General features: G+C 38.9%; 1 protein-coding gene across 2 annotated transcripts in view; it reads left to right on the top strand.

The window, feature by feature from the left end:
• CHD9 (chromodomain helicase DNA binding protein 9) overlaps nt 1–18,653 on the top strand; it is a 77,410-nt gene extending 58,757 nt beyond the window's left edge. For both annotated transcript variants that reach the window (XM_066327867.1, XM_066327868.1), the window contains 16 exons: nt 576–665; nt 1,351–1,454; nt 1,586–1,703; nt 2,367–2,424; nt 2,776–2,818; nt 2,979–3,198; nt 3,320–3,522; nt 3,748–4,656; nt 6,798–6,961; nt 7,901–8,173; nt 8,944–9,112; nt 10,045–10,184; nt 10,646–10,867; nt 11,660–11,788; nt 13,777–13,881; nt 15,197–18,653. In XM_066327867.1, coding sequence (XP_066183964.1) covers nt 576–665; nt 1,351–1,454; nt 1,586–1,703; nt 2,367–2,424; nt 2,776–2,818; nt 2,979–3,198; nt 3,320–3,522; nt 3,748–4,656; nt 6,798–6,961; nt 7,901–8,173; nt 8,944–9,112; nt 10,045–10,184; nt 10,646–10,867; nt 11,660–11,788; nt 13,777–13,881; nt 15,197–16,060 — 3,811 coding nt within the window. In that variant the 3' untranslated portion in view covers nt 16,061–18,653. The remainder of the gene's footprint in view (nt 1–575; nt 666–1,350; nt 1,455–1,585; nt 1,704–2,366; nt 2,425–2,775; nt 2,819–2,978; nt 3,199–3,319; nt 3,523–3,747; nt 4,657–6,797; nt 6,962–7,900; nt 8,174–8,943; nt 9,113–10,044; nt 10,185–10,645; nt 10,868–11,659; nt 11,789–13,776; nt 13,882–15,196) is intronic.
• Nucleotides 18,654–22,196: the final 3,543 nt, after the last annotated feature.

Below are 22,196 nucleotides of genomic sequence, written 5' to 3'. Positions count from 1 at the left end.
CTGTTTCCCTGGCACTTTTTCTAGGCTTCAGAGAATCTGAGCTACCAGCTTGTGAAAGCTTAGTCATTCATGGCAGTGAATGAGCTTGGTTTACATACATGATTTTTCTGTAGCAAAACTTGTCATATTCTTCTTGGACAATTCATGCAGCTGTAGTCAAGAATCGAGATAAAGCGTGGAGAAGTCATTGGGGTCATGCACCAAATTGTGAGTGAGAAGGAATTGAAGAGGTTAAGGGGAGGATGTTCATTGTCAGCTCACTCAGTCCTCTCTTGGGCATGTTCTAAGGAGGAAAATGGAAATAGCAGTTTGTTCCTAGCAGTATTTCATGAAGTAAGTGAATAGTGTTTTGTTGACCCGGATCTTCAGGATTTGAAAGAAATTTTGCAATGAAAAATATTGTAAATGTGATGACAGTAAGAAGCTGGATGTTATCACCCTTATAACTGAAAGAAGTATGTTTTAGGAAAATTATTTGAAATCTCTGTGATATTACAAAAGACAAAACAAAACCATCCACAATTACTGAAAGCTTTTAGAGTTCTAATATTTGTATTTCTCTTTTCTTTATTTAGGGTCTTACTTCGAGTAAGAATGCTCTATTACTTAAAACAAGAAGTCATTGGTAGTGAATTCCAAAAAGTCTTTGATGGAACTGATGCCAGGTGAACTATAGAGAAAATATTTTTACTTGTTTATTTCAAATGTCAGATGAAAATTTAGGAATCTGCGTAGACCTAAATAAGAAATGTTAAAATAAATGTGTTTATCCTCAGGCAGTGAGGAACATGTTTTTGTTTTCTCTTTGTTTACTAAACACTTCATCAACTTGACATGTGGAAGTCCTGATTCCTCATTATGAGTCTAGCTATATCAAGTCAAATAATGTGAGTCAAATAGACTGAAATAGTGAGTGAAAGATAGAATTATGTACTTGACGTGATAATTGGCAGGTTTTCCCATGCTTTTAATTATGTGCTGTGTATTCCATTGATGCCTTTATTTTTATATTTTTTTTTAACTTATTTTTTGATGTAAGTATTGCTGTTTGAAAATTCTTGAGCTCAGTGCTACAGGAGCTTGTGGCAGACAAAGTTGTAGTTTGATTCAGAAATACTAATGAAGAACAGTCCCTCTCATGCTATTAAACACTGACACAGATAATCCTTGGTTTGCAAAGCTGTACAAGCACAGGCTGCTGGGAGTTTTTAGGGTTTTACTGTATTTGTGTGCTTGAAGAGAGAAGTTTCAAGTCCCATATAAAGTAGAAATTTACTAAGAAAATAAAAAAAAATTATTTCTTCCTCTGAATTCTGTTGATGTTGGTTTGCTCTTCATGCTTTTCTGTAGTGAAATTGATGTTTGGGTTCCTGAGCCAGACCACTCTGAAGTTCCTGCTGAGTGGTGGGATGCAGATGCAGATAAATCTCTTCTAATTGGAGTTTTTAAACATGGTGAGTAGTGAGGGTGGCTGTGTATGTACAGTCGCTACACCCCAATATAAAAATACCCTACACTCAATTTATTTTTTTGGTTTACTCTGTAAGTTGAATTTTTACCTTTTGTTTTTGTTTTTCCTTTATAGGTTATGAAAAATACAACACTATCAGAGCAGACCCAGCTCTTTGCTTCTTGGAAAGGGTTGGAAAACCAGATGACAAAGCAGTTGCTGCTGAACAGAGAGCAAATGATTATATGGATGGGTATGAAAGGAAATGTTTTGGGACCTTAAAGCAAACAGATTTGAATTTACATGCTGTACCTTACTCTCTTCATAAGTGGTTTTGCAGGAGTTTGGTGTCATTGTTGTAAGAAATACTGCTTTGATTTCACTCCCATAGGGTGGAAAAGAGGAATGGTGTTACAACTTCTGAAATTTGGGATTTCACAGTTAGGGGAAAAATGCAGAGGCTTGTTATTAACAAGGATTCTACCTTATGTTGATTTATTGGAAATACTGCTTAGACACTGAAGTGCAAAAGCATTCAGAGGTAGAGTGCTGCAGACGTGTTTAACTGGATTTCAGGTCAGCTTTTGATGTCTTAGTCTTGTACAGCTGACCAGTGACGCCAGTAGATCAGAATTACTGATAACTGCTGAAAGAGAGAACTGCTTTTATTCATTGCATCATCACTGAAGTTTTTAGTTGTGATCACAAAGAATACCTTTGAATGATACAGTGAATTGGGGGGAGCAGGATTCAAGCTAAAGCTGCCGTGAAATACTTTCTTCATTTCAAACATAAAATTAAATGCAGTCTCTTACTAAATTTAAATCAGTTTGGCTTAATTGAAAAGAGTGTAAGAACTTTGCAATTAGTGTAGAATATTACTAAAATGGCTTCTTTTGTGTTGAAATTTTAACAGGGATGTAGAAGATCCAGAATATAAACCAGCACCAGCACTGTTTAAGGATGACATAGAGGTACAGTAGGCACTAGTTAATAGCTCCTTTTAACAGTCATTCACTTAGACACTTCAACACAGGTTCACTTGTAATGTAATACTTCCACTTTTTTGTTGAGCAAATTATTACTACTTTTTCTGTATTTCTCTAAATTGATAAAGCTTACTCCATGTGTTTTTGAAGTTGGGTGGGTGGAAATGGTAGGGAATTGTTGCATAGTTCTGTTGCATGCCCTGTTAGCCATTTATCCAAATTGTTTGTTACTTTTGTTCTTTATTATATTCAGATATTTTTGTGAAAAGTATATTTAACCTCCATCTCTGGAGAGGGCTGTATTTTAAATAGTGCTTCACTTTTGTATTTTTACAGGATGATGTTTCATCCCCAGGTGATCTCGTAATAGCAGATGGAGGTAAATCCATAAAGCTTCAAATCTGAGCCAGTTGCTTTTGCGTTTTGAATTGTTTTAACTCTTTGTGATTCTTAGCTAAAACACAGATAACCTAGTGTAGAACCATAGACACCAGCAACAATTAACTTCTTTATTTTCCCATGACTTGGTTTTCGTATAGAGGGACAAATGATGGAAGGGGACAAAATCTATTGGCCCACTCAGTCTGCCTTAACAACGCGTCTGCGCCGCCTGATAACAGCTTATCAACGGACGAGTAAAAACAGGCAGGCCCAGCAGATCCAGCCAACATTCCCAGTACAAACCAGTATGATGCAGCTTCCATATGAAGAAGCTGCACTGAATCCAAAGATGGCTGCTAAGATTGAAAGACAGCAAAGGTATGTGCAGCATGAAAATGTACTTTTTCAATCCGCCCATACGTAGAACATGGTAGAGGCATAATATGTGAAGCAGTGGAAGAAATTGACAGAATTTCACATCTTTTTCTTGCTGGTCAAGATGGACAAGAAGAGAAGAAGCTGACTTTTACAGAGTTGTGTCCACGTTTGGAGTGGTGTTTGACCCTGAAAGAGGACGGTTTGATTGGACCAAGTTTCGAGCGATGGCTCGTCTGCACAAGAAAACTGATGAGAGCTTGGAGAAGTACCTGTATGCATTTATGTCAATGTGCAGGAGGGTCTGTCGTCTCCCCTCAAAAGAAGGTGGGTGTGTATATTTTTACTTACTAAATTTGTGTTGTCAGTGCTTAACTTGAAAAGGTTTTTCTTTCATGTGTTGGAAGATACAAATGGGGGAGGAGGAATTAGGAAACATGTTGAGAGTAAAACTGAAAGCTTACAATGGGATACATAACTGATTAGAGTTACCTCCTTAAAGTACTGATTTGTTGGTTTTGGCAGACTCTAATTCGTTATGTTTTAATACAGAACTCGTGGACCCAAACCTTTTTATCCAGCCCATCACAGAGGAACGCGCTTCCCGGACTTTGTACCGCATCGAGCTCCTGCGCAAAGTGCGAGAACAGGCTCTCAGACACCCCCAGCTGTTTGAGCGACTCAAGCTGTGCCAGCCAAACCCAGACCTACCTGTCTGGTGGGAATGTGGGACTCATGACAGGGATTTACTTATTGGAGCTGCTAAGCACGGAGTTAGCAGGACAGATTATCATATCCTTCGTGATCCTGAGCTCTCGTTTATGTCTGCCCAGAGGAACTATAATCAAAACAAAGTGGCTCTCTCAAGGACTTCTACCCCACTCTTGCACCAGTACCAGATGGCATTATCTGCTTCTCCTCTTACACCTCAGTCAAGACTGTCAGATGCTAAAGTGAATGCTTTTGAGGACACAAAAGCTAAAAATGAAAATCTCAAAGAGGACCCTCAGTCTTCTGAAGAGGAATCTATGTCTACAGAGGAGACACAGACAATACTGAAATCTGAACCTTTGAGTCCCAAAAATGGCACCCCAATACAAATTACAGACCACAGACCTAGCGTGAAGACTGAGACAGACAGGCGCATGGTGGCAGCAAGGACAGAGCCTCTGACTCCAAACCCAGCTTCCAAAAAACAGAGAGTCAGCAAAAGGGGGTCTGACTCTAGCTCTGACTCAGACTCTGACTCAGATAGATCATCCTGTTCTTCCAGGTCATCATCTTCATCCTCTTCGTCTTCCTCGTCTTGTTCCCACTCTCGATCTGGCTCTAGCTCTTCATCATCTTCATCTTGTTCTTCAGCATCTTCATCCTCCTCCTCATCGTCCTCATCATCATCGTCGTCGTCATCATCATCGTCTGAAGAGAGTGATAGTGATGAAGAGGAGGCACAAAAACGTGGTATGTGTGTAGTCTTACTTCTGCAGTATAACTCTTAACTAGTTTATTCTTAATGGAAAAATGTCTAAAAAAGGCTATTAAATCCCACAGAAGTAAACTTCATTAAACATTAAGTAAATAAATATATATAAATAAATATATTTGCTTGATTCTTCCAAGTGAATCGGAAGAATTTCAGGAATACTGCTTTTTGTTTGCTTCATATCAGTGCCTTGGGTGAGGTCCTTAGGATGTGCTGACCGGCTCCCTAAGCAAGGTTGCTGTGCATGTGGTTCATATGTGGGGAGAGTGAAATGGACAGCGTTTTCTGGAAATACAGTGTGTGTGTGCATTCCCTACTGTGGGTTCTTTTTCTTTCTAAACAGATCTTGTAGGTTTCCCTGGTTTTTTTCCACTCTTGCTCACCTGTCTATGTAGCTTCCTCATTGTTCTTTCATGAAACTCTCAAGCTTCCTTTTGTCCAAACTCGAGTCATGTCAGCTGCTTTCTATTGTAAACTGGATTTCTATAGTGAATTTTCAAATACTTAAAAACTCTTCAAAAAATTCAGTTAAAAAAACCTGCTTAGGCAAGACTGAGGTGACATGTAGGACCACATAACACAGACACAGTGAATGCTTCAAACTAGAAGCGAAAACCTCTGATAACGTGATTTAGAGTTTTTAATAATCCAACCATTCATTATTTAATACACTCCTTACTTTGCTGCTGTGAAGTGGCCTCTACTTCCCCCACTGAAACTCAGAATGGGGAAAGATTTCTCTGTGTGATACAAATGGTAACAGAGAAGGGAATAAAATGAAGGTAGGCAGTGGGATTAAGAACCTATTTTTTTTCCAGTACCTAAGGGGAAAAGGGCACTGTCTTAATCAGATGGATCTTCTTGTCCATGGAAATGACAGATGAAAACTATGAGGTTAATTTACTGGGGCAATGATTACTGGGCAAGTAAAATGCCACTTACGGGAAATTACTAATATGCTGCTGCCTGTAGCAGGGAAAGAATGTTTTTAGAGGAAACAGTTGTATGCAAACAATAAAACGACGACAGCAAAGGAATATATAAATATATGTAACATAAATATTCAGGTAGAGTTTGTGGATACCGTAAGTGTGCTACAAGTCCAGATATTAGGCTTGTTTTGTGCCAGCTCCATCTGTTCAGGCAAGTAATCTTGCCTTCCTCATACTGCAGAATCCCATAAATTAGTTGGCCTCTTTGTTTTGGGATTTGTGGGTTTTTTTGTTATTTTGCTGTTGGTATTGAAGAGATCTGTAAATGCTGGAAAGTTCACTTAATTTCATCTTTATTTTAATTTTATGCCCAGGTTTTATTTCATTGGTTGTCCAGTGGCGATGACCCTTTGGCATACTTTCCACATTTGATGCATCTCTGATGGGAGTGCTGGCTTCTATCAGATGGCTTTGTACAGAGCTATTGTTAAGGACAAATTCAATTACTGAAGAGCTGCCCCTCTTACTCTTTGTGTTGATGTAGTAGTTAACTTTCCAGGCCACACTGTTGTTTCAGACTGTCCCCATGTCATAGTGAAACTTCTGTTGTTGTCTGGATGGAGACAAAATGGAAATACTAATGATGAAATATAAGAAAGTCAGAGGACACGCTGGAAAGATAATAGGAAAAAATCCTCAATGATTAAAAACCAAACAATTGAATTTTGAACGATTGAATTATGCAGGCACACATGTTCAAGGCATGGAATATCCAGTATTTCATGCATAAATGAAATGGGCTGTTCTTTAAAGTACTGTCCCAATGGATTTGCCATATGCTGGTGATAGACACCTTTGTTTTCAGTTTAATTCTATACTTTAGTGAATATTGTCTTACATAGGAAGTATGTGAAGTGAAGACTGTCTGTTAGATTACTCTGAAGCATGTCTGTTTCCAAATAGCTAAATGTTCACCACCTTAAGCTTCTAAATACTAACAGGAGTATGTGTGGAATTTACATGTCTAGAAAAGGATCAGCCTGAAAAACCTGAGAGACTTAATTCTTCAGTTTAACTTTGTGTTTGGACTGTTTCTGAGCATTGTTGTGTGTGTTTTGTTCACCTGAACCTCTTGCACTGAGTGTTTAATTCTCTTACAACATAATGATTTGGACGGTTTTATTTAGCAGAAGGAACGCCACATATAAAAGCCTATGATGAAGAGAGTGTGGCCTCTCTGAGCACCACACAAGATGAGACACAAGACAGTTTCCAGATGAACAATGGGACACCAAATTCCAGTTATCTCCTACAAGGTGGATACATGTTGGCTGCATCCTACTGGCCAAAGGCAAGTTCTTAGGGCAACTTTGAAAACCAAAGTAGTAGTTGAAGGTGGGCTCTAACATTAATATTCTGTTAAATATGTTAGAACCAAGAAGCAGGGAAAATAGCTGTAGTATTTGAGCTTCAGGATACTTTAGGGGTTATGTTGACTCATGAAACATGCATTTTAATGTAGATATTACTTTTCATAATTTTTGAAGGGGAGCATAACTTAAATATTGCAGGTCCTAGGCACTTTGTGAAAAATGATATTCAAAGTAAAAAGTTGACTTATCCCAAATATAGGGAGAGTCTTGAACTCAGAAGTAAGTGTTTGCTTAAAGAACTTGTAATTTCAGCAGTCACAAGTTTTATATGACAAGTAACTATGAAATGATCAGAAGATCCAGTAGTTTCTGTGGTTCTCATGTACTTAGCTGAATTAATTGGGACTTGAGAACTGTGTATTATGGAGGTGTGTGAAGTATTATCTGTGTTTGGTGTCCAAAGAATGGGAATGAGGAAATTACATGGTTTTGGAAGCTAAAAGGAGACATGAATCTGCAGGTTTGGTTTTATAAATGCTATTTTCTGTATGTTATGGTGCTACTCACAGGTTCATGTCCTGCTAGCAGTGAGTCAAGGCCACACATACAAGTACTGCTTTGCTAGTTACCATATCTTTCCATTAAAAAATTAGGGAGATAGTGTATTTCATTCATCTACCAGACCCTGTACAGGTGAGAGAAATTGCATATTTGGTTTGAGGCACCTAGTGAAATTAGGTACAGAATTTCACAGATTTACAGTGACTCAGTACAAATCCAGGAACTTCAAAATCTTCAAGTCCAAGTCCACTGATAAAAATGGTGTCTTTTGTCTGTAGAATTAAGAGCTAATACATAAAAGTAACAGTGTTTGTAAGCATTGGTCTTACAAAATGCTCTTCTCGTTTTTTTTTTAGGATCGAGTTATGATTAACAGACTGGACAGCATTTGTCAGACAGTGTTGAAGGGTAAATGGCCTTCAGCCCGAAGGAGCTACGACAGCACCACAGTGGCATCCTTCTACACCACCAAACTCCTGGACAGCTCAGGGGCAGCTGCAGAGTACAGTGAGCCCAGTGCACCCACACCCCCTCTTGCAGCTGTAAAAGAAGAATATGAGCAGTCACCCCAGCTGTCAAAGGTGAAGAAGCATGTACGAGAAAAGGAGTTTACAGTGAAAATCAATGACGTATGTTTATTTTTATTGCCCTAGGACCTGGTTGCGATTGCGGTGTGCGGCATGCTTTACCTGCAAGTGGCTGCCTGCTCTCACTCTCACTTCTTCACACACTTGTTTGTGGGTATTTGGGTCTGCTGCTTCTGGGCACTGAGTGTTTGGGGTTTGGGTTTGGTTTTTTGGGAGGGGGTTTTCCTGTGTTCTTTTTTCTTTTTCTTTTTTTTTATTTTTAATTTGCATAAGCCACTGGAAGGAATTATTTTTGTCTCTGAATTGAATTTTTTCCATGCTGATGCTTCCTCAGACAGCTTGTTTTATGCTGTTTCTAACAAATCTGGTTAGTATAAAAAGGTATTTGTGCTGTTCAGCTGTTTTTAAACATTTCAACAATCACCTTATTATTTCATGGTCTTTTAGAGGATTACAGGAAAATTTCCTGGTTTAAACGCAGGGTAGAAGCTTCAAACGTTTTGTTTATCTGTAGTTTGAGACCTGTTTGTAGCACATAAAAATAAGTGACTATTTGCTCCTGTAGTTGGGTCTAGGACTGGATTCAGGAGGTAAACACCTTACCAGTGTCTGGATTTTTCAGTTCACTTGAAATTGCTGTTCAAATTCTGGTTTTACATGGAAGAGCAAGATTAAGGTCTAAAATAAGGTCTAACACAGTATTTTCATTCTTTCTCAATTCTGCTGGAGTAACTGTATGTGAAAGCCCTGATAATGAAGTAGTTCTTTCTGCTTCAGCAGAAGCTCTTCTAACCATGGCATTTATTTAACAGGAAGGTGGTTTGAAATTGACTTTTCAGAAGCAGGGACTGTCTCAGAAAAGGCCATTTGAAAGCGAGGAGTGTGCATTGGGTCAGCAGCAATATCTGGCTCGGCTCCGTGAACTCCAGAATGCTTCAGAAACCAGCCTTGTCAACTTCCCCAAATCACTTCCCAAATCAGGTACATTAAAATACCAGAGAGCAGAAGGGTAATCTAGTATTAAATCTGGGTTCTTCTGTTGATGTCCATGAATTGGCAGTGGAAGAGAGATGTTTGCATTGTTGTTCTGAACTGCAGTCTGGGGCAATTCCAGTGTAGAGACATCCTCCAGTTTGGAGAATCTGATACTTTATCACAGTGTCAATTACTGTAATGTTCATTTACTAGAATAGTGCTATTACACACTGTAAACCCCCTGCAAAGAGGATATTAATAATTATAAAGTGATCACTGTACACTGATAGTAATCAGTTTAACTCAGAACTTTATGTGGCTACTTCTTTAGTAAAGATGAAGAGTTCCAGATTTATGTCTCTGCCAATTTGGACTCTTCATAGAAATCTTTCTTGTGTCTCATATAAAGAGGCAATGGAAGACAATAATCTAGAATCAATTTTTGATTTATAGCTGAAAACTTAACAGCTTGTTTCATAACAAAGTAACTTGAGGTATCCTCTGAATAATAAAAACAAGCATGAAATAAGGCGTTAACATCTGGATTAAAATATTAGAAATTATTAAAAATGGGTGCTTAATTTAGGCCAGCTTCTGCTTAAATTTTGCAACAAACCGTTGAGGTCTTGTTAAACATTTATTCAGGGATGTCTGCCTCTCTGTATATATGATATCAACAGTTTTCGATGGCTGTCAATCCCTGTACAGATGAATTTGGAGGGGCAATAATGAAATTTTTGTAGTAAAGTGGCTTTCAGACCCTCATATTCATGATGCTTTAAATAGTCATAAAACAAAGGGCAGTTTATCTTAGCTGTTACATGTAGAAATTACATGCACTGACACTAATTCAAATAATTTTATTTCCTTTTTTTGTTCAGACATGTTTCTCTTTATAAACAAGCATCTGACACAAGTTTTATTGCATCATTTATTAGGTACTTCCAGTCACTTAACAGCCAGTGCCAATGGAGTTATTGCTGACAGTCAGCCTGTAGTCAAAAAGAGACGAGGAAGGAGGAAGAATGTGGAGGGGGTTGATGTTCTCTTTATGAATAGAAATAAACAGCCTAACCATGTAAGTAAACTTGATTTTGTGTCCAAAAAATAAGATCAAAATTTTTAGTGCCTTAACTGAGCATAACTAACTGTCCCTGTTCCATAGAAACTTGTAGTCAAAACTTTGGGTTTGGGATATTTTTTGCTGATAGTTTATGATTACACAGATGACAACTGGTGGAGTGTCATTAAGTATTAAATATATACAGTATCAATTACTGTTTTTAAAATATAACTTTAATTCTGATGACCTTTAACAGTGTATTATTAAAAATTTGTGGCTTGACGTAGCAACACTTGGATATGCCCTCCTGTAACATCTGTTATGGGACCTGATTGGGCAGTGCCTTGAAGGGATTGCAGTGGCATGAGCAGTGCCCAAGTCTTTGAGTGTGATTTGCAAAACTGTGGCTTTGACTCATACATGAAATAATTGGGATGGTTTGATTTCAGTAAATCAGATGTGTTTGATTTCTCCAGGTTAATCCAGGTATTAACTCCTGCCAGGTTGCTGCAGGAATAAACCCAGCACTCACTTACACACAGTCCCAAGTCATGCTTGATGCAGAGAGTCCAGTTCCTGTTATTAACCTAAAAGATGGAACAAGGCTTGCAGGTGATGATGCCCCTAAAAGAAAAGATTTAGAAAGGTGGCTTAAAGAGCATCCTGGATATGTTGAAGATTCAGGAGCTTGTATCCCTGTGAGTATTCCTTTCACTTCTCCCTAGCTAAATAGTAAAATATTTCACATATGATGTATTTGAGTTTGTATTCTGTGTTACAGGGAATGATTTCCTTGTCCTTCTGTTCCACATAGGAAAAGGAAAATACCCATTTCTTTTTATAGTGAGGTCTGCAAGCCTTCCTTTTGTCTCACAAATGTAATTGCCAAGAAAAGCAGTAGTAAATCAAGACATTAGATCTTTGTATTATTACACTTTAAATTTAAAAAATAATCTAGGATAAGGAAACTCATATTACCATGATACTGATGATGGGAGCTGAAAATGTGTAACAGCATATTTAGTGATGTGCAAGAGGATTAAAGAACTTACTGTGGAATGTATCTCATACCTACAGTACAGTGCTGTGGTAGTGGTGTTTGTGTGGGTGTGACCTTCTCATACTCTTACTTCTGAATTTGAGATTTGTTAATGTTTGTCAGAATGTGAGAAAGTCATGTGTGTGGTATCTGGAATAATAACCTTACTTCTCCATGAAGATAATATAAAACAGCAGCAGTCTTCCAGACAATTAAAGCACTGTTAAAAACTGAAAAATTAGTAAAGCAATGGGCAGGCGCATCAGAGAGATGATGTAGTGCTGTTTACTGGGCTGCTTATTAAATGATTGTGGTTAGTAAATAGGTACTGTTATTAAAATATTTCTGAAGCTCAGATTAATGCCTGACTCAAGAGAATGCACAGAGATCTTGCTGTTTTTAAAGCAGTTATGTCAGAAAGATAATTGGCTTTTTAATTCCTTTATAACAGAGGATGCAGCTGCACGATGGAAGGCCCAAACAAAAAAGACACCGGTGTCGAAACCCCAATAAACTGGATGTGAACAGTTTAACTGGTGAAGAACGTGTTCAGCTCATAAATAGAAGAAATGCAAGAAAGGTATTGGTGATACCGTGATACTGTTCCCATTCTGATACCTTCCAAATAAAAAGTTACTCCAGATGAAGAACTTGATATACTGCACTTGATAAAATTTTCTTAGTATACAAATGAAAGGGTTTTTTTTAAGTTTCGGCACAGAACAAAAAAGTCAATGACAAACTAATCGTAATTTTTTATGAACTATGAAATTATGTAAGATACAGATAGAAATTTAGCCCACGGTTTATGGAACTGAACACTTGGTATGCTGCAGGGTTTGTGCCATTGACTCAGACAGAGGCAGGGCCACTAAAATACATGTTCAAAATATGTGATCAAAGTGTGATCCGAAGTTTTGAGATTTTTTTGTAATCTTCTCATTACTATTTTTGACACAATAAAATTGAATTGGTAGTATATCTGGCATGGAAACTTGTCCTTTGGAATTGAGGGAATCCTGTGTACTGGTTTGTTTTGTCTTTTTCCGTAATGTCTGGCTTTTGCCCTTGATGGATCCACCAGTTGGTATTGGCTGTCAGTCACATTTCTAGATGAAATGGTAGGGGAACAGAACAAAAGGAGAAGGGAAATTCTTGTGTGAAAAGGCAGTGGAAGATGTGAGAGCAGGCATTGAATTGACTTTTTGTACAGGCGGTCAGAGTTTGGGAACAGCATAACGCATTTGAATAGGCTCTGGGGGAGGCTAAAGGCAATGTTCAAGAAAAGCATGCAGAACATTAAACATTACTGGTGTCTGTTGGACAGATCTGGCCAGATATGTGTGATGGTGTCTTTGAATGTCAGTGTAGCACCGGAGCAGCAGTCCAGGGGGAATCTTTGAGCTGTTGTGTCCATGGATGGAGCATTTTCCCTTTCCCTCGTGGCACTGCCAGCTTCTCTTTTTGTTAGAGCAGCCACAAGGGAAAATGGGATTTTTTTGTATGCTGTTGTATTAAGGTCAGGAGCTTTGTCCGTCTGTGCAGGAGAGCAAGGCAGAATTTGAGTCTTTAATCTCTTCAGTGTATTGAGACAGCAGCTCTAAAGGGGAACCAGAATGGTTGTGGGTCTCTTGAAACTGGGATCCATGGCTGCTCTTCAAAAGCTGTGCCCTGAGGGATCTTGTCAAAATTGAGGATCAAGGAGTGAGAGACATGATCTCTGTTCACTGTGAAAACCTGTGTTTTCATGATGGCTTTTTTCCACTCAAATTTCCACTCCATAGTTGGTATTTAGATGCTTCATTGATCTGCTTTTTCACTTACAAGTTGTCTGAAATTTCTCCATATCACCAAACTCGTTTTTTCTCATTTTCTTTTTTAGTTCTATAATACTTTGAGTAACAGGGAGTGAGGGACCAAAAGGAGCCTAGAAAATACGTTGTAAGTTGCAGTTTCTAGAGAAAGTTAAGCAGAAACAGAAAGTTTTTTCTTTCTGGATCTGAATAATACCTCTCATTAATTTAAAAGCTCACTTTCCTGCTTATATGCTTTTATTAAGATATGCTGTTTAGTAACTTAAACTTGGCCTTTTTTGCATGAAAAAAACCTCAAGAACTTACTTCATGATGGCAGAGCCTCTTAAAAGAAGTTTTTTTAGAAGTTGACTGAGATAAGAGAATAGGATTTATTTACTGAATAAAGGAAAAGTGTAATAGGATTGTACTTATAACCTTCTTGGTAATACTTGGACCAGTGTTCCCTGTTCATGTTGCTCTTCCATTCATTGCATGTCTAAATAAACATTAAATATTAAACATTAGTGGGAATGTCAAATATTGAAGTCTGGAACTGAGTTCAATAGATGAGTTTAGTAGATTTAGAACAAATCATGTACGCACCTATCACCAGGAGTCAGCCAAAAGCTGCATGCTCAGTGATTGTTTGAAGTGAGGCTTTATTTGTACTGTGTTACTTAAAAGGTAAAAATGAAACAGTGTCAGGTATTAAAGTTGCCTTTTTTCTTACTGGTTGTCACATAGTCACTGACGTCTATCTTCTGTTTCTCAGGTTGGAGGTGCATTTGCTCCCCCTCTGAAGGATTTGTGCAGGTTCTTGAAAGAAAATCCAGAGTATGGAGTAGCTCCTGAGTGGGGAGAAGTTGTAAAACAGTCTGTGAGTATTTGCGGAATAAGATAACCATGACATAAAATGTATCTGAAAGGAAACAAGGCTAACAGAAAAAAAAAATGCATGCCAAGAGGTGTGATTTTTGTTTTTGGTATTACATTAACAGCAAAGATGAGTCAGTGTCGGCTTTCTTCAGCTTAGTGTTCAGTAAATGCTTTGCTGGCACAGCTGGAGCAGGAAAAAGGGGTGGAATAGTGTGTGGCAACCCCAAATTAGGGATTTTGTTGAAGATGTTGCAATACTGTGACTTTCCATGTCTTAAATATAGCCCAGTTGCTTTTAGGAAAGATATTAGCCAAGAAATTGTTTAATAATGAGAATACTTTCTCTGAAAATCCGGTTGGGAAGAAAAAAAGCGTAATTTTAAATATTTTACTTTTAGTGTGCATCTTTGAGAAATTAGGATAGTGACAATACTCAGTCTTGCCTTAAAGATAAGGACATATTTTGAACTTCAGAAAGTTGTGTTGTATACTGTATATCTCTGAATAGATGTATAAATAATAGCAGAATTACTTTGAGAAAGTAATAGTTATCTACAGTAGGGAAGAACAGAACTTGATTTCTGACTTCCTCTAGTTGTATTAAACTAATATAAATCAGTGTTATTTGCTGGAGAAAAAAGGTAGTTGTACTATGGTGATGAGTAATGTTTGGTCTTACAATTGCCATTTTAGAAAGGAAATTTCAAGACTATACATTTCGAAGGGAATGTATGTATTCATTGCAATTCTTTGTGGTTAGGTAGGAAGTCTTAAGAGTGGTGAAGTAATACTGTACAAATCCTAAACAGAAGTAATGTGAATTTAATTTAAATTCAAGTTGAGTCTTTTTTGTTTATTCTTCAGTTTATGGATGGGATGAAATACGAGGACATTAGAGACACACTAGCAAAAATAAAAAGGCCTCAGAGATTGTTTGTCTGTGCAATCACACATATTTAACTTTAAATTGAAAACTAATTAAACTGTCAAGTGGTTGCTGTGTGATAATACTTAAAAGCAATTCTGGTTTAGATCTTAGATTGAGCCTGCTCCTGTAATTAGCTATATTTGGCATGATGTGCCAGGAAACCATGAAGGATGAGTTAGCAGAGGGTGTGAGAAGGTCTGTGTGATCCTCCCAGTGGAGATGGACCTTCAGACATTTGGGATGTGCTAACGCAGAGTCATGGCAGATTCCAGGGAATTGTGTAGAGATTAGGCCTTTGACACTGTTCTCTGTGCTTGAGTCCTCCGTTGGCTTTTCCCCTGGCATCCTGCCGCTCCCAACCACTAAAGTGCCGCTGTGTCTCTCCCAGGGCTTCCTCCCCGAAGGAATGTTTGAGCGCATCCTGACGGGCCCGGTGGTGCGGGAGGAGGTGAGCCGGCGGGGCAGGCGCCCCAAGAGCGAGATCGCCAAGGCCACGGCGGCTGCCGCGGCCGCCTCCGCCGCCAGCGCCTCCCTCAACCCGCTGCTGGCCAACGGGCTGCTCCCGGGCGTGGACCTGCCCAGCCTGCAGGCCCTGCAGCACAACCTGCAGAACCTGCAGTCGCTGCAGGTCACGGCGGGATTGATGGGAATGCCGGCTGGCCTGGCTGCCGGAGGAGACGCCAAGAACGTGGCTGCCATGTTCCCCATGCTGCTGTCAGGGATGGCTGGATTACCAAACCTGCTGGGCATGGGAGGACTCCTGACAAAGTCGACAGAATCCGCGTCGGAGGAGAAAAAGGGAAACGATTCGAAGGAGACGGATACAAAGAAAGAAAGGACAGAAGACCAAAATACGGATACTGGTGGCGAAAACTCTGTTTCGAGTTCTCCTTCGACATCCTCTGCCGCCGCAGCTGCCAATCCTCTCTCTCTTAACCCTTTACTTTTGTCCAACATACTTTACCCAGGGATGCTTCTCACTCCAGGCCTTAATCTTCATATCCCAGCTTTGTCTCAGTCTAATATTTTTGATGTACAGAACAGTGAAAGCAATGACACAGGCTCAGCCAAGCCCACAGAAGAAAAGGAGGAAAATTCTAGGGTTAGAGATCAGGAAGACAAAGGGGGAACAGAGCCAAGCTCTCACAACGAAAACAGCACAGATGAGGGTTCAGAGAAAGCAGATGCTTCATCTGGATCTGACAGTACATCGTCTTCATCTGAGGATTCGGATTCAAGCGATGAAGACTGACCCCAGACTCTGCACTTAAATTATAAACTGATTTTGAATTTATTCTTTAATTATTTCATTGTAAATAACCCAGTGTTGAGTGCATCAATGATTTACTGACCGAACATTTCAGTATTTGTTTAGAAGTGCAAACTGCTTTCAGAGACGTTTTGCATGTAATATTTCTTGAAGTTCATAAGTTTCTGAACTTGTATGTACTATCAAATACACAATGGTGTAAAATTACAACAAAAAGGCATTATAATTTTGTTGGGGGGTTAATTTTATGAAAATAATGCTCAAGTAAGAGCTGTATATTTAATATATTTGCAGTGAACACAGAATACTTTATGCATATTATTGATTTAATTTGAATATAGTTTTACAGCCTCCTTGACACTTATAATTTACAGATCAAAACTCAGCAATAATTTGGGCAGCTAATGAATGTCATGAAAGCTGTAGAATCTACATCACCATCCATTGCTTTAATTACATGAAAATGCTCTAGTGTTGTGATGCACTGCTGTTTCCAATTCAGGTACAAGTGTGTTTAAAAGAAGATAAATTTTTCCCAATCAGCCAATTAAACTGGCTACCTGTTACCTCAGCTGAGTTAGTTTAGGAAGTTTACATTGGTTTCTATTACTTGTTTTCAGGTTTTGTTTTGTTTCTTAAGGACATCCTGTATAGCATGTTAAAATCTGAGTTGAGGTAAGACTGTTGGGTTTCTTATTTTCTCCTTATTGCATCTGTTCTCTTTGACAGCACTTAGGGGAAATTAAAGCAAAAACTGTCTTATCTCATGCTACTTGGCACCATGTAGGTCTATTTAGTTTACACCTTGCAAAGTTTTGGGCTCCCTCTGCAGAATTAAAAGTCCCAAAATGAGGAGTAGTTTCCCCAAGACTCAGAAGAGGCAAACTGTCATAAAGTGCCACTGAAAAGACCTTTCAACACTGCATAATTCATGTAAAAATTGTTTGTTTGCTTTGTTTGTGTAGATTTCTATTTGTGTTTTATGTCATAAAACCTCCTGGAGTTCCCAGTTAATAATGGTAAATAAAGTACAGATAGTTTTGAACTCCTTTTGAGTTTAAACTTCTCTGCAGATTTAAATCTGACTAAATATTAAATATTATCCAAAATCATTATTGGGATATCACTTCATATATTATGCTGAGTTACCCACTAAAGAAAAAAGCACTTTGAATAGTAAGGAAAACAAATTATTCCTAGAAACCACAGTAACAGGGCATAAGGCATCTGTTTTTAAGTCCAAATCCTTAGAACCCTTCACTATATAAAATCTGTCTTAAGATTTGATGTGTGATATGATTCCTCCTTCTTCTTAAGCTGCTATTACTCTGACACGGTCGAGGCCCAGATTCTCATTTACAGAACTCCTGAACTGACTGAGACTTCAGTTGACCTTGGTTACATCATTTACGGTCCAAGAATAGGCAAGTGTTAAGAGAAAATAGATACAGGTACTAATGAAAGTCATGGAAAAAGCTTTACAAAGGGATAAATTTAAAAATAAAAAACAAAAACTGTATATTTTGATATAGTTCTGTTGCTTGCTTGTACAGTAAAACAACTGTGTTGTTTTTTATCAAGAACTTTACCAATGAAATATAAGTTTCTATGTGCAAAATAACTAGCCCCATGATTAGAAGCAGTATTAGATGTAATTACACAATTATACAAGTACCATTTGGATTGTGCTGGTTATGTATTTTCCCAGATAGTATTCTGATTTTTGGCCCTTCATGCAGTGTCTTAGCAATAGTGAAAATCAAAAACTGCCAAGAGAAGGGGGTAGCCAATTCTTCATCATAAAAATAAAAGGTATTTCATATTTAATATTTTGCCCTTTGTAATATAGCACTTTTATTTAACTAGGATGCATCTATGAAATAGCCAAAGTTTTACAAGCAGTTATTAACTTTGTTCGCTGATGGAGTATGTCAACAATACCATCACTTCCCACCCTTCCCCCACAAAACAAGTCCTAAATCTTGTGGCTAAAACCTAATTTATATCAGATTTATGAAATAAAGTATTTTCCTATTATGGTCAAGTAAGTTTGGTTACTGTTCTAGTGATTCTTTCTATGTAATAAGGCAATTACAGTTTCAAGTAATGAAGGCTGGTGTAGACTTGAACATAATTATATTTGGGTTATTTTTCATCAGTTTGGTCCAGAGGGGGAAAAAGTGTCCCACTATCAGCTAAACTATATGCAAATACGGTTGTATAAAGTTAAGGGTTATAAGGAAACCTCAGTAGAATTACACTAATACTGAAGTTAAAATTAAAAGGATATCCAAGGTGATGATAAAGTGTGTGTTGGTAGTTACTAAAAAAACCTTAGCTGTTATTGCCTTGTATTTCTATCCCTTGTTTCAGGCTTCATGATCCAAGTCTTAGTCCAGGTTTTTTTTGGACATTTGCAATATTTGCCAGTTGTGTTCTGTGTAGTCTGGATTTGCTTTCTGTAGTTGAACAAGCGTCTTAAAAAGTCATTTGTAATTTATTGAATTACTTTCTATGATGTTCTATAGAGCAAATGGAAGTTTAATTATTTTTTATTAAACATATTCTTTGACTACCCGTGATGTCGGCCTCAGTATGTGAAAGTAATGCTGTGTAAGGATTAAACATGGATCTTCCAGCAGCAAAACTCAAGTTTCATTGCTAAGTTTAAAAAAACTGAAATTATTCTTAAGACCTTAAGAAACCCTGCAGACAAGCCAAGGACATAACACTCACGCCTTCTGCCCAAGACCATGGTTTACTCTTGTATAATTTTACTGGGAATCAGTTGCCTCTAATTCTCCTGTCTTACGGTCTAAACCAGGTGTTATTCCCACCTTTCATTACTTATGGTTAGAGAAGAATATACTGTCTAGGTTTTGGTCCAAAAGTTACCTTAATTTAAATAAGCATGTTGGCAGTGAAGTAAGTACCTTTTCAGTCTTTTAAAAAAAAAAAAACACTTTGCATTACTTTCCACATCTTTATTAAAGCTTTTAATTGTGCACACAACACTTACCTATTACATGTATTTCACAAAGGGCACAGACATTTCTCCCGAACCCGAGTTGTCTCCTGCTTGTCTGCTGCCGCCTTGTTTTAACCTGGCATTGCATTTGAATGATTCAGTGATACCTGTATTTATTTCAGTCTGAAATTTGTCTTCGTATCCTGACCATCCTTTTTGAACTGTTGCTTCTGCAGATCTATACACAGGTGATAAAAGTTCACATATACATGAGCTCTGATCTCAGCTTCTCTTTTTTCCTTGGAAGTCCTGCAAAATCTCTTACAGTATTTTTTTTAATTAGTTTTAGAATCCAGTCTTCTTCGTTGATAAATTAACATATAAGGATCTATTTTTCAATGGAACTATTCCCAAGGAACAGGTGAGCTAAGCCCTAGATTGGGAGTTAGTTTCTGGCACTCCTTTGAAATTCTCCAAAATAGTGTGTGGGGTATGATGATTAGATAAAGACTCTTTAACAAAGAGTCCAGGGCCAAGTCCTGTCTTATTTGTTTTGTCTGAGAAAATTATTTGTGTGCGCCACGTTATCTAGTAATACATTTTATCATGGATTGCTCAGTGTGACAGTGCTGGTCATCAAACCTGCATTTTAGTGGATGAAGGTCTAATTCAAGCTGTAGTGAGATGAAATGTGCCAGGTGTCCAAGGCTAATTTAAAGAGATTTGCACAGTAGAGTTACATTAATTAACTTGTGATGTGCAAGTTACTAATTGCTACTTTTATAAGTAGTTGCTGATCTAGTTCTATTACATCTATAACTATTTTCCATATGAACAGGCTGTTTCAGTGCAGTGTGGGATTTACACTGCTGTAACTGACCAACATTAAAAATTTTACATTTGCCCATTGTTGGGACCTTGGGCTGGTGGTGTTTGTAGCAGACTAATTGTACAAGCGGGCTAATTGTACTGGTGTAGCCACAGGAGTTTACAAAATAACTGCTCTGCCTTATCTAAATGTCCCTAGTGTTACACCAACAGGCAGTATAATTTCTTTGTTACATTTAGAGGAAAAGGAAATAAAGATAATATGTTTCCAAGTTCTTTTTAAGATTTTTTTTTTTATTGAATGCTGCCTCCTTTCAGGTTCTCTCATGCAAGGAAGGAAGGAAAATGTAATCCCTGAGAATCCTTCATGAAGTTAACTGGAAAATGAGAACTTGTTTGCTCTGCACTCCTGTGTGCTTCAGTGTCAATGTGACCTGACAGTGCACAATTCTCATTAGTGCTCCAGGTAAGGTCTTACGAATAAAAGTTCTTGGGATCCTTATGTCAGATACAGTACCATCATCTAGAGATAGGAGAGCACTTTCCCTAGTGCTCACCCAGGCTGGTAATAGTCCTCACACTGTTCTCTGCTCTCAGACAATAAAAGCATTGGATTTGGGAACTGCCATGTCAGCTCCTCTGCTTGACAGCATTTGACCATGTGCAGCAGCTCAAAGCAGGAGGCAGGAGAATGTTCATGGGGACAATTTCTGAAACTACAGGATATTAAAAAAAACGTGTTAGTGGTGAGTAGCCAAGCAGCTGTGAGGGACTAAGGCTGAGAGGGTGTTTGTGGCTGTTACTTGTCATACTGGCAGATCTGACGTGGAGTCCAGTAGTCCAAATTATTCAAATAATTAACATGCCATATGAGGATAACTTTATTAATGGATTCCTGCATCTTTTTAATGGGGGAGGAGCAGAAGGGAAAGAGGGGAGAAGTGGAGAAACAAGTGAAGCTAAGTCCTCAGGGATAAAAAAGATTACATTAGAATGTTTTTTGTCCAAGTTTTCAGTATACCATTAAATGAAAACTTAAAAAGTTTTCTACACAAGAGCAGTCAAGTTAAACCATTTATTTACTAAGTCTTGATGCCTGAAACCATAGGGAAATACACAGGTGTAATCACAGCATAATAACCTTCCCTTTAAACTCAGCTTTATCTTTTCCTTGTGTGGCGGAGAGCTTCCCGTCAATGCTCTGCTATCTCAGAGCAGGAGCTTGGCCTCTCTGCAAAGTTCACAGCTTCTCTGTGTTACATAAAGAGATGTAAGACATTAAATACACCCAATCACTAGTTTTTAATGTTGTAAGCTGTTCAGGTGTTTTGGGGACTGCAGGTATGGGTGGGACCCTGGTGGCATCACCAGCCTCCAGTGCCGGCTGGGCTCTCTGCTGTTGTCAGTGCTGGGTTGCCAGTGTGTCCTGAATCACATCTCGGCTCAGCCAAATAATCTTTTCTTGACATTTTTTTCCCCTGAAGCTTTCAGCGTTCGTGGAATACCAGTGATACAAAATGAGGCCGACAGAGTCAATGAATCTCTTAATCAAGTGCAGCCTGTTCTACCGATCACTTAATTGACATGTACCTGCTCTAGGACTTAAATCTTATTTTTGGCAGCTTCCTCTCTGCTCGGTTGGGACTTGAACAGGGGGAGCTATTTCTGCCTTTCTTACCCCTTCCTGCCTATGTACAGCCCGTACCCCGCACTGTGTGTATATATTTGTGTGTATATGTTAGTGTACAGCCCGTACCCCGCACTGTGTGTATATATTTGTGTGTATATGTTAGCGTACAGCCCGGACCCCGCACTCTGTGTATGTATTTGTGTGTATATGTTAGTGTACAGCCCGTACCCCGCACTGTGTGTATATATTTGTGTATATGTTAGTGTACAGCCCGGACCCCGCACTGTGTGTATATATTTGTGTGTATATGTTAGTGTACAGCCCGGACCCCGCACTGTGTGTATATATTTGTGTGTATATGTTAGTGTACAGCCCGGACCCCGCACTCTGTGTGTATATATTTGTGTATATGTTAGTGTACAGCCCGCACTGTGTATATTTTGCCTGCAGCCCCTCCCGCCGCTGACGCGCTCTGCCTGTTCCGGGCTCCCCTCAGGCCCCGGCCCCGCCCAGGGGCTCGCGCGCCGGGCGCGCTCCCGCTCCGTGCCGTGCGCGTGCCTCGCGGTGCGCGGTAGGAGCGCGCGCCGTGCGCCTGCGCGCGGGCGGGGCGGGCGGTCTCGCCGCGGGCCAATGAGCGGGCGCGGCGCGAGGCGGGGGCGGAGCCCGTCCCGCGGTGTTTGGATTCGAACGCG

Source organism: Sylvia atricapilla, chromosome 12, assembly GCF_009819655.1.
Source record: "Sylvia atricapilla isolate bSylAtr1 chromosome 12, bSylAtr1.pri, whole genome shotgun sequence".
Lineage (NCBI taxonomy): Eukaryota > Metazoa > Chordata > Aves > Passeriformes > Sylviidae > Sylvia > Sylvia atricapilla.
Note: the sequence above shows the minus strand (reverse complement) of the source record. Positions and strands in the feature narration are given on the sequence as shown.